We start from the raw sequence: 15057 nt of genomic DNA, 5'->3' as shown, positions 1-15057 counted from the left end.
AACTTAACTGGCCCCCATTTTTTATTTTTCCTAGGGCCCCTAAACATATTTTCCCTCCTTTTTTTTTTTTTTTTTTTTTTTTTTTTTTTGGTTTTTCAAGACATATTTTTCTCTCTTACCCTCACGTTTCTGTTGAGGATATGGGTTTGGTGAAGAATGGAATAAGAGATATCTGCCATGTCTCTTACAGGCTCTTTCGTCAGCAATGGACTTGAGAGACAAAGGGAAGCCTGAGCTTTCCCCACCCCAATAAAATATGCTCAGTCTTGTTGGCTAAAGGTTATTGGAACCAGTTAACAGAATTGAGTGTCACGGGAAGGGAAAGTCAAGTCTATGTGTGTTAGCTGATACTTCTACCAGCTCTCCTGTAGAATAGGCAGGGTCAGACTGCAGCCCTTTTTTGTTCAGGTTTGCTTTGGTAAGTGATGACTAACCAGTGGCTGAAGAATAGGATAGCATGTGCTTTTGTTTGATTTTTTTTTTTCAGGCAGGGTTTGTCTGTGTCTGAGTATCCCTGGCTGTTCTGGAACTTACTTTGTAGACCAGACTGGCCACAAGCTTATAAGAGATCTACCTGTCTCTGCCTCCCAAGTATTGGAATTAAGGCATGTGCCACCACCGCCTGGCTAAATATGCTTTTTGGCAGCTAGTCTTGGCCTATGTGTATTCCTAAAGTGGCAACATGCTTTGTCTGATGTAGTTGTGCAGAAGTGTAAAATCCAAGGGGAACTGCTAGAAAGGCCCTTGCAAGGCTATGTAGATGTGGCGGCAAAGAGAGTGCAAGCTAGGTTGAATTGGAACTCTGACAAACCTGCTCTTGATGTGGTGGTAGCTGACATACCATACCACACACTAGCCTTGTAATATGAGTATCTGATTGTCTTCGTTTCTTTCTCTTTTCTTCTCTCTTGTTCCTCAGACTTCAACCATTCTCACTGAGGTAGGGTCTTATGTTGCAAAGGCTAGCCTCAAATTCATTATGTGACTGAGATGCCTTTGAATTTCTTGATCTTCCTGCTTCTGACTCCAGAGTGCTGTGATTACAGGCGTATGATACCACATTCTGCTCGGATTCGTTTTCTTTAAAATACTTTAAAAAACCATTTTATGTGTATGAATATGTATATTTTAAAGATGTCATGCATTTACCTGCATGTATGTGCACCACTTTGTTCCTGGTGCCTGTGGAGTTCCGTAGGCATTGGGTCCCTCAGAACTGGTTGCAGATGGTTATAAACTGCCATGTGGATACTGGGAATTGAACCTGGTTCCTCTTGAGGAGCAGCTGATCTAATTCATTCTTTAGCAAAATTATTTATGGCTAGATATCGTGTACTTTTGGGTAGTTCATAGGTAAGAACCTCTGGAAATTACACGGTCCCTGCATTGGGCCTTTATCTTTTGAATAAATGTCTGGTGTCCTTGGAGATGGCCAGGTTCAGCTACTGCTCGTCTAATGCAGAGACTGTCTTCCTATTTCCATCTCATATTTTGGTTGAGGTGCTTTCTGGGAACAAAAAGTCACCCTACTGTTACTTTTCCTTTCCTTCCTTACAGTGAGTTGTTATTAGATTCAGGGTCTGACTCCATACCTAGGCTGGTCTCAACACTTGTGGTCATCCTGTGTTTGTCTTCCAGTGTAGGGAATATAGGTGCAGCGCTACACTCAGCTGGTTGGATTCAAGTTTGTTTTTTTTTTTCAAGATTTATTTATTTATTTTAAGCATATGAGTACACCACCATTGCTCTCTTAAGACACATAAGCAAAGAGTATCGGATCCCATTACAGATGGTTGTGAGCCACCATGTGGTTGCTGGGAATTGAACTCAGGACCTCTGGAAGAGCAGTCAGTGCTCTTAACCGCTGAGCCATCTCTCCAGCCCTGGATTCAAGCTATTTTATTCTGCTGCATTAGAAATTCAGAAGTGCTTTGTGGCTATCACTGTTCCCCTCTTGTGATGTGGAGGATGAATCTGGTTATATCTGATCACCAAGCTGCGAGATTGTGTTTCAAGCAGTGGGAGGGACTGGGGAAGAAACTAGCCTTCTGGGTCCTAGGGGCCTAGGGCCAGCTCTCACCGTCTGTTTTGTAACAGGCTTCAGAGGACCTTCTCAAGGAGCACTACGTTGACCTGAAGGACCGTCCCTTCTTTACTGGCCTGGTGAAGTACATGCACTCAGGACCAGTGGTTGCTATGGTGAGTGAGTCTGTGTGGGATGTAGATGGAATGACTCATTTGGGAGTAGAGCAGAGTGAGTGTTGCATTTCCCATTTGGGTGCCAGGTCCTCTTTATTGTAGAGGAACCAGGCTGGTGAGATAGCTATGTAGGATGAGAATTGGCTGTCTGATCCACCAAAGAAAATGTACATTTGCTTGCCAAGCTGAAGACCCAGGACTGGGAGGAATCAGGAGAGACTGGTTTGACTGAATTCCCACAGAACACAAGAAACTTGGTTTATTTCAATAGCATTTAGTTCATTGGTTCTTAACCTGTGACTTAAGACCCCTTTGCGTTTGAATGAACCTTTACAGGGGTCACCAAAGATGATCAGAAAACACAGATATTTATATTATGATTTATAATAGTAGCAACATTACAGTTATGAAGTAGCAACAAAAAAAATTTTTATATTTGGGAGGTCACCATATGAGGAATTGTATTTTAAAGAGTGGCAGCATTAGGAAGGTTGAGAACCACTGATGTATTCAAGAATGGGATTGCTCTAGCTATGTCAAGCTCTTTCCTAAATACTTTAGATACAGTTTTGAGACAAAATAGTTATCTGTTTTCATTCATTCTTTCTAAAAATGATTTATTGAGACAGAGTCTTAATATGTAGGCCAGGCTTGTGTCCTGGAATTCACTATGTAGCTTAGGCTGGCCTCAGGTACTCCAGGCTGGCCTGGAGCTTTGGATTCTTCCACTTAGAGTGTATTGGGATAACCACAGCAGACACGACTTTGCTTTTTAAAGTACAGAAAGAAGGTTGGGGTGGATGGTAAGGAGGGTGGGGTGAGAAGTGCTCAGGGACCACATGTGGTCAGGACTGTGCTGTTATGTTACCAGGGCCGGGAAGGTATGGGAGGTACCATAGCTATCATTTTATTTAATTGTTTTAGCTTTTTGAGACAGGGTCAGTCTTAGTCATTGTTGTATTGTAAAGAGACACCATGGCCAAGGCAACTCTTGTAAAAGAAAGCATGTAATTAGAGCTGGCTTACAGTTTCCGTGGTTTGGTCTGTTATCATCATGACAGGCATACCTGTCTGCATGTAGACAGACGTGGTGTTGGAGAAATTGAGGAGTTCGACATCTAGATCTGAAGGCAGCAGGAAGAGAGCCATGGTCCTGGCTTGGACTTTTAAAACTCAAAGCTCACCCCAAGTGACACACTTCTTCCAACAAGGCCATCCCTACTAATCCTTCTGAAGAAGTGCCACTCCATGGTGATTAAGCATTCAAATCTATATAAGCCTTCAGGACCATTTTTATTCATACTACCACATTTCACCTTCTGGCCCCACAGACTTGTAGCCCTATCTTAGTGCAAAAAATGTATTCAGTCCAACTTCAAAAGTCCCCAGAGTCTATCAGTCTCAGCAGTATTTATAAGTCCAAAGTTCAGAGTCTCTTCTGAGACTCGAGGCAGTCTGTCACTCCTGTAAAATAGAAATGAAAAGACAGATCACATACTTTGAACAAACAGTGACATAGAATATATACATTCCGGAAAGGGAGCATTGTGAGGAAATCCTGAACCAAAGCAAGACCTCCACCCAGCAGGACAGACTCTATACTCTGCATCCCCACGTATGATGCCAACATGCTCTTTGATCTCCTACTCCTTTCAGGATTATTGACTGTGACACACTTCTCTGTCTTGAGCTCGTTCTACGCCCCATATGTAGGTTTCCTTGGCAGGTATCCCACGACTCTGGCATCTCTAATATCTTGGTGTTTCCAGCATTGGGTCTTTCTACGAAGCTCTGGATGTATTGGAACACTCTATGTAGATCAGGCTGGCTTTACTGAGATCCACCTGCCTCTACCTCTAGGGTGGTGGAATAACCTCAGTGGCAATATTTACCATTAAAAAAGATTGTTGGCTGCCACATGGATGGATCTGAATTGATCTTGGGAGGATAAGAGTAGCGACAGGTGACCAGCATCTTTAGTACTGGAACAAGTAGTTGAATGAAGGGATCCTGGAGCCATTTGTTTTGAATTTCCTTTTTTTTTTTTTTTTGGTTTTTTCGAGACAGGGTTTCACTGTATAGTTCTGGCTGTCCTGGAACTCACGCTGTAGACCAGGCTAGCCCTGAACTCTCGAACTCAGAAATCCACCTGCCTCTGCCTCCCAAGTGCTGGGATTAAAGGTGTGCGCCACCACCGCCCGGCTGTTTTGAATTTCCATGTGCTAGGTTTTCTACTGAGTTTTTCTTCCTTGACTGTATCTTCTGTTGTCCTTGGAGGTCTGGGAGGGACTGAATGTTGTGAAGACAGGCCGGGTGATGCTCGGAGAGACCAACCCTGCAGACTCTAAGCCTGGGACCATACGAGGAGACTTCTGCATCCAAGTTGGCAGGTAAGAATTGATACTTTCCACCCTTTTCTCAAATTCAAGCTAGTTGCCACAAGAATTTGAGCCTCTGAGTCTAGAAATGAACATGATACCGTCTGCAGGTCAATTCATTTTATTTGTTTTATTTTAGCTTTTTTTTTTTTGTTTGTTTTTGTTGTTTTTGTTTTTTGAGACAGGATTTCTCTGTGTAGCCCTGGCTGTCCTGGAACTCACTTTGTAGACCAGGCTGGCCTCGAACTCAGAAATCCCCCTGCCTCTGCCTCCCAAGTGCTGGGATTACAGGCATTGGCTACCCCACCAGGTTTCAGGTCACTTTTAAGTATGAATTTTGTCTTCCTGACTCTGAAAGTGGATGCTGACTTGTTTGCTTGGTCCCATTGGCTGTGCCTTTCTTGATCAGAGAGCCTGGCCAGCATCTTCCCTGAAGGCTCGGACTGTTTACAGGAAGTCCTTCCTTCCATGTTGTTCTGAAGTACTTGGGACTCTGGCTTTTCTTCTGCCATGGCCTTTGGCTATCCATAGTGAGAGTGCAAGGGGTCATGGGCAGGTTCATCTTTCTGGTTTGTTAATGATGTCACTTCTCTGCCCACAGGAACATCATTCATGGCAGTGATTCTGTGAAGAGTGCAGAAAAGGAGATCAGCTTGTGGTTTCAGCCTGAGGAGCTGGTGGATTACAAGAGCTGTGCGCAGGACTGGATCTATGAGTGACAGGAGGACCCTGCTTTTCTACCTGCTTACTCTTGTTCTCACAGGCAGGGGACCAGCACCTCTGGAACTTCTTTGACCTGAAAGGAACCTCTGGGAGCTGTGACTCCCTGTGCAGTGTTAAATGCCACTGGTAGATTAAAGCATTCATCTGTCCTTTTGTATTGCTGTATCGCTCTGCACTCCTTACCTCCACTAGGCTTCTGGATAACCAGAGTGGACAGAATGCAAATGATACGAAAATTATTTTTATTGGCCTCACATGCACACAGATTGTTTTCATTGTCTTTGTGGGTTGAGCCACTGCCCTGGGACACACAGGCATTTCTTTGTCCATCTCCTTTCCCTTCGCCTGCATCCTGTTCACTCCAGACAGCAAGTTCTGTGGAAGACGTGTGAGGTTGTTAAAACTGTTCTGGGAACAGAGAATTCATCAGAAATAAAGATGCCAACCAAGCTTGTTGGCCCAGACCTGTAATTCCAACACTCAGGAGACAGAGGCAGGAGGATTATGGGTTCCAGGCCAGTCTGGACTACATAGTGAAACCTTGTTAAAACAAATCAGAACAGCTGGATGTAATGGGGCACAGCTTTTAATCCCAGCACTTGGGAGGCAGAGGCAGGGGGATTTCTGAGTTCGAGGCCAGCCTGGTCTACAGAGTGAGTTCCAGGACAGCCAGGGCTACACAGAGAAACCCTGTCTTGAAAAACCAAAAAAAAGGGCTGGAGAGATGGCTCAGCGGTTAAGAGCACTGACTGCTCTTCCAGAGGTCCTGAGTTCAAATCCCAGCAACCACATGGTGGCTCACAACCATCCATAATGAGATTCGATGCCCTCTTCTGGTGTGTCTGAAGTCAGCTACAATGTACTCATAAATAAAAATAAATAAATCTTTAAAAAAAAAAAAGAAAAACCAAAAAAAAAAAAAAAAGAAAAAGAAAAAAAGAAAAAGTTCAAAGGTGTCCTGAGCTTTATAGTTTGAGATCAGCCTGAGCTATACAAGAACTTGTCTTACAAAAAAAAAAAAAAAAAAGAGCTGGGTAGTGGTGGCTCATGTCTTTATTTCTAGCACTCAGAAGAGAAGGCAGGGGTAGGTAGTTCTCTGAGTTTGAGGCCAGTCTGGTCTACAGAGTGAATTCCAAGACAACCAGGGAAAGACAAAGAAACCCTGTCTTGAAAAACAAAACAAACAAAAAAAAGCATGAGAAGTTGCAGCTACTGTCAGATCAGGAAATCTGTGTCTTCTGTAGCTCTGGGACCCTCAGCTGGTATCAAATGAAAGGTCCTACTGTAGGGTAGGGAGTTAAGTGACCTGTTAAAGGAGTAAATGACTCTTAACTGGACAGAGAAGTTCAGTGAAATTTGCAGCCTCTTGGGACAGTTGACATTTGGTAACTTCACAGGAGAGTGTAGCTGCACATGCATGCACTCCTAGCATTTAGGAGGAAGAGACAGGCTTGCCGAAAGCTTGAGGCCAGACTGGTGTAGTCTATCCAGGGCTATGCAGTGAGATCATCTCAAAAGACAACCACCCAGCTAGCCGGGCAAATGAGAGCTGGTGCCTCAGATTGAGAATGAAGGAAACGGTTCCAGAGTGAAGGCAAATGGCAGTCGTCGCCAGTGCATCCTAGGCTGATGCTCTGTTAATTGAGGTTTAGGACAGTGGAGTGGTATGATGGGCTGTCACCCACCTGAGTAGTTCTAGGGGATCAATTGGGCTGGAGCCACAATGGCAATAACCTGACCTCATCCCATCTCGGGTCCTGAGAGGTTCTGTATTGGTGTCATAGAGAACACAGAGAGAGCTTGCCAGTCTCTTCAGAGACGAAGGGAACTGTCAAAAGCAGGGTATATCCTCCTGATGAGACCAGAGCTAGAGTCACTTGAAATCATAGTGATCGTTGGGAATGGGGGGTGGAGGGGAAGGAAAATAAATGTAGGCCCAAGTGCCCAGTGTAAAGCCTGTACGAGGGAACTTTGAGAGTTCAATTGCTCATCCTAATAGTCAGAGAGGCTGTCTCGTCTAAGCAGGTCTTTAGCCAGGGCTGATGGAATGGAGTTGGAGGAGGTTTTAGGCATTTTGACTCATCTGGGCAAGTCTCAGAGCTTTGGGCAACACCTTAAACCTTTGGGCAACACCTTGGCAAACCTGAGCCTGGGATGTTCAGGGCCCCAGCTCAAGCTCTAAGCCTGCTGGGAGAAGTAGCAGCTGGTTCACAGAAGTGCTCAAGGCACTGCAATTTTGCTGGGAGGTTGGGGATGGAGGGGAAGGGTGGTCTGGACACAGAAATGAAGCAGATGTGGGCACTGGGGGAAACTTTGGGGTTACTGGTGGCTTGCCAAGAAGACAGGAGGTAAAGGCTGTTTGCAAGTTGATAGCCCTGGCTTCTGAGAATACAGAATCTGGAGTACTGGAGGCTGGACCAAGGCCTTGTGCTACACAAGTGGACCTACCACAGAGCTCAGTCTCCAATTCTCCCTACCCTTAAGTAGTCGAGGATGGTCTTCACTTCCAGCGTAGCTAAGGATGTACCACCATATCCAGTTTATGGTCAAATCCACTCCAGCCCCTCTCATTGTATATATTTCTTAAAGATTTATTTTTTATTATATTATGTGTAGGTGTGTGTGTTGTATGTATGTGGGTATGCGCACATAAAGGCATGTCTTCGGAGATGAGAGGCATCAGATCCCCTGGACCTGGATTTACAGTTGTGAGTCACCTGAAGTGTGTGGTTGCTGAAAATTGAACTCTAGCCTCTGGAAGAGCAGCAAGTGCTCTTAACTGAAAGCTAGCTCCCCAACACCTCATTTTGTATATTTTGAGACAGACCAGGCTGACTTTGAACTGTAGCAGTGGCTGTCCTTTCCTGATCCTCCTGCCTCCTCCTCCCAAAGGCCTGCATTACAGGCATGTGTCATCTTACACATCTGGCTCTGCTTCTTATTTTGAGATAGCCTCATGTACAAAGTTGACCAGGCTGGCCTTGAATTTCCTCTGAAGTCTAGGCAGGCCGTCAACTTCTACAAAATCTAGAATCTTGCCAGGGGAGTCTCAGGTTGGTAGCCTGACACCCGGTAGTGCTCCGTGGCAGGAATCCCAGTCTCCGGGTGGCAACAGAGAGCCTCTGGAGGCTGGATAGGTAGGCGAGGATACAGACAGCAGGGAGCTGGCCCTAGCATCAAAAGGCATGCGTTATCTTAGGAATTCGAAAGTCATTTGAAGACTGACTTGGCTCCTAGAAAGTCGTCATTTTGGATGAAAAAGTCTAAGAGTTCAAGCAGAGAGAAAGGAACTGAGGGCTGAATTTTAGAGATAGGAAAGACTCGGGGTACCCCAGAGCAGGGAGAGTCCAGCTGGGCGAGGATATCCCAGGGAAGGGTGAATGCAGATGTCTCCTGGAATAAAGAATTCAGGACCGGATCTCGGATGTTGAAGCCTGTAGCAGCAAATAGCAAGCGGACTTGGGTGGGGAACAAATCACTTCCTCCTGCCTCGCGCCCTCCCTAGCCCTGCAAGGAGAGGGCGTGCACCGCGAGCCTTTGGGCGGGGACAGAGATGACTGGCAAGATCAGGCAGGCTGAGCGTCCCGGGTTGGGCAGCGGGGTCCTCCGGGGTGTGGCGTCTCTCATCCCGCCCAGCGCCCCTCCTCTTCCCGCGCCGGCCGGTGGTCGTTCTAGTCTCTTTGCTTCTGTCGCTCATCGCAGACACCAGCCGACCCACCGGCTTTCGGTAAGGTTAAGATGCACTCCTCGCCCCAACGTAAGCCCACCTCAGGCTCCCGCGGTCCCCTTTCTGCGCCTCCTGGGTGGGCAGAAAGTATCTGGAAAGCCACGTGTCCTCCGCAGAAGCGGCGGCGGCAGGTACCCACGTGGCTTCCTGGGCCGGCTTGGGTCCACCAGGCCTCATCGACTACACTTCTTGCCTCCGCAGGACCATGGCCAACCTCGAGCGTACCTTCATTGCCATCAAGCCAGATGGCGTGCAGCGCGGCCTGGTGGGCGAGATCATCAAGCGATTCGAGCAGAAGGGGTTCCGCCTGGTGGCCATGAAGTTCCTTCGGGTAACAACGCCCTTTGCCCCCTACCCCTTTGCTGCTGGGTTGCGGGAGTTTGGTTCTCTCGCCAGTAGTTTGTCCACGTCGCCTTTTGGAGTCAGAGTCAGGCCTCCTGGCTGATTTCACTCCCACGAGAATCCTTTTGACCTCCGCCCCTCACCAGACGTTGGTGGCCCGCTGGCCCTTTCCCAGGCCGGGGAGGACAGACGCCCTTGGGAAGGTTAAATGGAGGTAACATGACTGTTGTCGGTGCCCAGGCCTGGCTTCCCTCCTGCTGTGCGTCCTGGTCCTGTCCAGGTCCTGCCTGTCTTGTAAAAGGCCTCCAGTCTGTGTGTCTTGTGGGGCAACAAGGAGTGGAGAGGGCCTGGAACTCACCCTGTACAATCGGTGGGGTCTTGCAATTCTTTTGTGCTTTAGCCGAAACTTGAGACCACCGAGGCTGCAGCTCTCCTTGGCATAGGATAGTAACTATTTTCCGTGTTATGTGACCACCAGCTGAAGATGTAGTTCACGAGGTCTAGAGTCGGGTCCCCAGTCCCTTAGGAACAGTAGGGTATGGTGGCACATGCTCCAATCTCAGCACATTGAGGGTGGAGATTACAAAATCTGGGTCACCCTTGGCGACACCTGGAGTTTAAGGCCAGGCCTGGACTCCATGAGACCCAGTCTAAAAAAACCAAGGTTACTTTTAAAGTTTAAATAGCTACTGAAATACAACAAAGGCCATCAGTTTTGTTCTTGGGGCTGGAGTAGAAGGCTCTGTGGTGAAAAGCACTTTGGTCTAACACAGGATGGGTTCAGTTCTTGTTACTCACAGGATAGCTCAGAATGGAAACTCCAGTCTTAGGGGATCCGACACCCTCTTCTGGCCTCTGAGCTCGAGGCATACACAGGATGCACAGATATGCATGCTGGCCAAACACCCATACACGCAATTACTTTAAAACAAGAAAAAGCAGGGCATAGTGACTTACACCTTTAATCCCAGCGGAGACAGAGGCAGGCAAATCTCTGAGTTTGAGACTAGCTTGGTCTACAGAGTGAATTCCAGGCCCACTATGGCCATACAGACTTTGTCTCAAAGATAAAACAGAAAAAGATGTCCTTGGGGTTGGAGAGAGGGCTCAGCATTTGAGTACTTATTGTTGAGGCTAGGCGTTCGGTTCCCAGCACTGTGTGGTGGTTCACAACTATCTCTGATTTCAGTTCCAGGGAATCCACTATCTTCTGGCCTCGGGGCACCAGGCACAAATGCAGGCAAATCAGTCATACACATAAATCTTTTTTTTTGTTTTTGTTTTTTCGAGTCAGGGTTTCTCTGTAGTCCTGGCTGTCCTGGAACTCACTCTATAGACCAGGCTGGCCTCAAACTCAGAAATCCCCCTGCCTCTGCCTCCCAAGTGCTGGAATTAAAGGCGTGCACCACCACTGCCCGGCCTATACACATAAATCTTAAAAGTTTGTTGTCTGAAATGTTTAAAAGGTTCAGTTGACCAGGGGAACCTGAGGTTACTGGCACTTTCAGCCAACATTTCCCTTTCCAAATCTTGCTTCAAACCACTTCCGTAGTGTTTAATCTTTAACATTACTATGTAAGAGTCTTATTTATTTTGGTGTTTCTAGACTGGGTTTCTCTATAGCCCTGGCTGTCTTGGAAGCTGCTCTATAGACCAGGCTATCCTCGAAATCAGATCCACCTGCCTCTGCCTCCCAAGTGCTGGGATCAAAGGTGTGTGCCACCAATGTCTTATTTTTTAAGACAAGGTCTCTATCTCAGGCTTGCCTTGAACCTGGGGTTCTCCCTGCCTTTGTCTCCCAAGTGCTGGGATTGTAAGCATGAGCGAGCCATCATGCTCAGCTCATTCCGTAAACTCTTGCAGTTTTTGTCTTGTGCATGGTGTGTTTGTGTGTTTATGTGCTGGTCCTACTATCTTTGAGATAGTCTTGTGGTCACTGCTGCATTCATACTCCAGGCCAGCTGGCCAGTGAGTCTCTAGGGTCTTGTCTTTACCTTTCATCTCTGAGTGGGAAGTTCTGGGGATTTAGGTCTGCATGCCTGTACTTGATCCTCACATGCTTCCTGCATGGAGTCATCCTCCTCTTAAACCTGGTGCTGGAGACTGAACACAAGGCCTTTCACACATTAGGCATGCACTTGACCATGGAATTATATTCTCAGCTTAAGTTGTCTTTATGATCACTATAGGGGTTTTTTTTTTTTTTTTTCCTGCCACAATAGTGTTGGTTTCATGGTATGGATCCTTGTAAATTTACTTAAATCAAACCTGGAATTCCACCCTCCCCTCCCCCCCAAGGTGGGATACAACCATATCTAAGCCTTTCTGGTCTGTTCACTAATAGGATCCTCTCTCTGCCAGGCTTCTGAAGAGCATCTGAAGCAGCATTACATTGACCTGAAAGACCGTCCTTTCTTCCCCGGGCTGGTGAAGTACATGAACTCAGGGCCCGTAGTGGCCATGGTGAGTACTTGTGAAGGACTGAGGGAGTAGGGTATTTTTACTCTGTTCTTTCTCTTTTGGGACTGGCTTTTTCCTTGTGGCTCAGACTGGCCTGGGACTCCAGTCTGTCTACCTCTTTAGTACTGGGGTTATAGACCAGCAGGAGTTAGCCAACTATGTGTTTGGAAAGTGAAAGAAAAGGAAATCAGATTTAAGAGAAGGCTGGGAGTTAGGTTCCTGGCACCCACAAAAGCGGAGTCCCATCACTCCAGCTCCAGGAATCTGACCTCTAGCCTCCGTAGGTGCTAGTACTCTCATGTACATGTGTGTACATACACACACCAGAAAAGAGCTTAAGGCAAATCTCAGTAGGGCTTGTCTGCTTTCAAAGGAGCCCTGACTGTTTTCCATAAGTACTTCTGACCACATTTGTTTCCTAGATTTTAGAGATGCCCAAGTTTTCTGGCCTTGTACTACCACCAGTGCAGTGTCCTGTGGGTGGCTTTGATGTCCCCATGGGAATGATGGCAGAGTAAAGGAAAATTCACTGAAACTGTCACAGAGCACTTCCTGTTCCCAGACTAGTCCTTTAGTTTCTCTTTTCTAATTAACCCTTGCCATCTCTTGCCTTTTCAGGTAGGCTCTTAGGGCCTTTCCACTGTTCCCCCATCTGTCCCCAGACTTTATCCTTTTTTTTTTTTTTTTTGGCGAGTAGTCTTTTCCAAATGTCCTACTTATGAATTTAAAACCTAGGCTCTTGCCCTTGGCAGGGGTTATCTGACTACAGTGCCATACATTGATCTTAAAGATGAATGAATAGGAGTGTTTGTTCTTGCTGGGCAGTGGTGGCGCTAATCCCAGGACTTGGGAAGCAGAGGCAGGTGGATTTCTGAGTTCGAGGCCAGCCTGGTCTATCTACAGAGTGAGTTCCAGGACAGCCAGGGCTACACAAAGAAACCCTGTCTCGAAAAACCAAAAAAAAAAAAAAAAAAAAAAAAAAAGAAAAAAAAAAGGAGTGTTTGTTCTTAATGGTTCTGTCTCAGTAATTGTCTTTTGTCTGGTTAAGGTCTGGGAGGGGCTCAATGTTGTGAAAACAGGCCGAGTGATGCTGGGAGAGACCAATCCAGCGGATTCTAAACCAGGCACCATTCGGGGGGATTTCTGCATTCAAGTTGGCAGGTAAGGGTGTGTGTGTGTGTGTGTGTGTGTGTGTGTGTGTGTGTGTGTAAAATAATGAACTTTTAACTCTTAAGTGGAGTGTATAACACTTTGGGCATATCCCAAAGTTTTGGAAAACCTGAATATAAGAATGATTGCTTGAAAACTGTAATTGAGACACTGCAGAGAACTGCCTGTGATGCTTCCTGTGTGGGAAACAAAGGGTTTAACCTCATCCAATTTGTTACTGGATGTATGGGTATGACACCTAACCCTTTGATTCCCTTAGCCCAGCTGTAATTTGTACTCAAACTTTGTAGATTCCAATGGAATAAAGGGATTGTTCCTAATAAGCATGGATGGTATGGTTTGATTTGTAAATCATTTCTAAGAAAATGCAGGCCTGGTGGCCCACACCTTTACTCCCAGCTTTGGAGAGCCAGAGGCAGGTGAGTTCTGGGACAGCCAGAGTAAGACTGGTCTTGAAGAACTAAAGAAACAACAAAACTCCCAAAAAACTCTTAGTGTGCTGGTATACACCTTAATCCCAGCACATTCCAGGGACCTCTGAATTTGAGGCTAGCCTGGTCTACAGAGGGAGTTTCAGGACACTCAGGGTTACACAAAGGAAACTTGTCTCCAAAAGAGACACACCTCCTCCAAAACCCAAACCAACCAGATAAGGAGGTGGGGGGTAGGATGGCCAGAAAGTTCAAGGTCAGTTTTATCAGTATAGGAAATTTGAGATTAGCCCTCCACACTTCCCAAAGCAGCAGGACCGGCTCTAAACTGGCATTTGGAGGCTTGTCCACTTCTGGTTTTTTTTTTTTTTAATCTTTTTTTTTCCCTTTTTTCATTTTCCAGCAGTAGCAGTCTTAGGTTATAAATACTAAACTCTTTTTAATTTGAGCACCTTTATAACTTTGTACTTTTTTTGGTATTCTTTTTTTTGGGGGGGGAGGGTTGAAGACAGGGTTTCTCTGTGTAGTCCTGGCTATCCTGGAACTCACTCTGTAGACCAGGCTGGCCTCGAACTCAGAAATCCGCCTGCCTCTGCCTCCCAAGTGCTGGGATCAAAGGCGTGCGCTACCACCGCCTGGCCACTTTTTTGGTATTCTTCAAAGTTTTTTTCCTAGTGTTTTGCTTGCATGTATGATGTGTGCCCAGTCTGCAGAGGTCAGAAGAGGTTATCGGATGCTCTGCAACTGAGGGTATACATGGTTGTGAGCTACCAAACTTGGGTCCTCTGCAAGAGGAACGAGTGCTCTTAACTGTTGAGCAGTTTCTCCAGTCCTATCCTAATGGATTTTAGTTAAATGTTTTACGATTTGCCTTACTGAAGATTCAATGTAGGGCCTCATTATAGTCCAAGCAAGCATTCTAGTATAGTGCTACGGTCAGTTTTGGTTTACTTGAGGTGTGGGGGGAAGGTAATTATTTAGTGTTAGGTGAAAAGGTCTGCAGTGTCTGCTCCATGTTATTATCTAGTGAATGAACTCTGGCGCTTGAAAACACCGTAACAAATGAGCTATCTATCTTAGGAACATCATTCATGGTAGCGATTCAGTGGAGAGTGCTGAGAAAGAGATCCGTCTATGGTTTAAGCCGGAAGAACTGATTGACTACAAGTCTTGTGCCCATGACTGGGTGTATGAGTAGACGTGGAGGAACCAGTCCTTTTCAGCACTACTGATGGGTTCCTGGACACAGCTCTTTCTCCCACTGACTGGATGGATCTTTTCTAAAACAATAAAGACTCTGGAATTGGGTGTGCAGTGTCCTGTGCTCATTTGCTAGAACTAAATGAAGTCGTTTTGTTCTGAGGCTATGACGGCATTAAATGAAGTAGTTCTATTTACTGTGAAGAATCAGTCTGGATCTTCTCAGAAACCAGAGTGTTACACTAGCTGTTTAGGGAAATAAGCATCTCTAATTACACTAGTTAACAGAGGAATGTGTATTTCTGCAAGATGTGTGTGTGTGAAAACTTAGTGAAGTAGGCCAGATTATGTCTTTGTTGATTAGGAGAAAGTCTAAGGACAAAGGCAAAAGGATACTGTTGGAATGAAGGGTTAAAGGAACTCCTGG

The 15057-nt window shown here is 46.0% G+C and overlaps 2 protein-coding genes across 3 annotated transcripts in view; both read left to right on the top strand.

Moving 5' to 3' along the window:
* Positions 1–5457, top strand: part of LOC114625072 (nucleoside diphosphate kinase A) — a 9986-nt gene extending 4529 nt beyond the window's left edge. For both annotated transcript variants that reach the window (XM_028772267.1, XM_028772266.1), the window contains exons 3-5: positions 2098–2199; positions 4477–4589; positions 5179–5457. In XM_028772267.1, coding sequence (XP_028628100.1) covers positions 2098–2199; positions 4477–4589; positions 5179–5296 — 333 coding nt within the window. In that variant the 3' untranslated portion in view covers positions 5297–5457. The remainder of the gene's footprint in view (positions 1–2097; positions 2200–4476; positions 4590–5178) is intronic.
* A 3135-nt stretch (positions 5458–8592) lies between these two features.
* LOC114625071 (nucleoside diphosphate kinase B) lies at positions 8593–14738 on the top strand. Its single transcript, XM_028772265.1, has 5 exons — positions 8593–9027; positions 9229–9358; positions 11731–11832; positions 12878–12990; positions 14511–14738. The coding sequence occupies exons 2-5, from the start codon at positions 9233–9235 to the stop codon at positions 14626–14628; spliced, it is 459 nt and encodes a 152-aa protein (XP_028628098.1). The 5' UTR covers positions 8593–9027; positions 9229–9232; the 3' UTR covers positions 14629–14738.
* The last annotated feature ends 319 nt before the right edge of the window (positions 14739–15057 follow it).

This window comes from Grammomys surdaster, unplaced genomic scaffold (genome assembly GCF_004785775.1).
Source record: "Grammomys surdaster isolate TR1022 unplaced genomic scaffold, NIH_TR_1.0 213, whole genome shotgun sequence".
NCBI lineage: Eukaryota > Metazoa > Chordata > Mammalia > Rodentia > Muridae > Grammomys > Grammomys surdaster.
Note: the sequence above shows the minus strand (reverse complement) of the source record. Positions and strands in the feature narration are given on the sequence as shown.

Bases quoted from the DNA above. Each gene is read 5' to 3' on its own strand.
- LOC114625071 (XM_028772265.1), top strand. From the start codon at position 9,233: ATGGCCAACCTCGAGCGTACCTTCATTGCCATCAAGCCAGATGGCGTG. The intron at 9,359-11,730 runs GTAACAACGCCC...TCTCTCTGCCAG, and splicing joins TGGCCATGAAGTTCCTTCGG to GCTTCTGAAGAGCATCTGAA. The intron at 12,991-14,510 runs GTAAGGGTGTGT...TATCTATCTTAG, and splicing joins TTCTGCATTCAAGTTGGCAG to GAACATCATTCATGGTAGCG.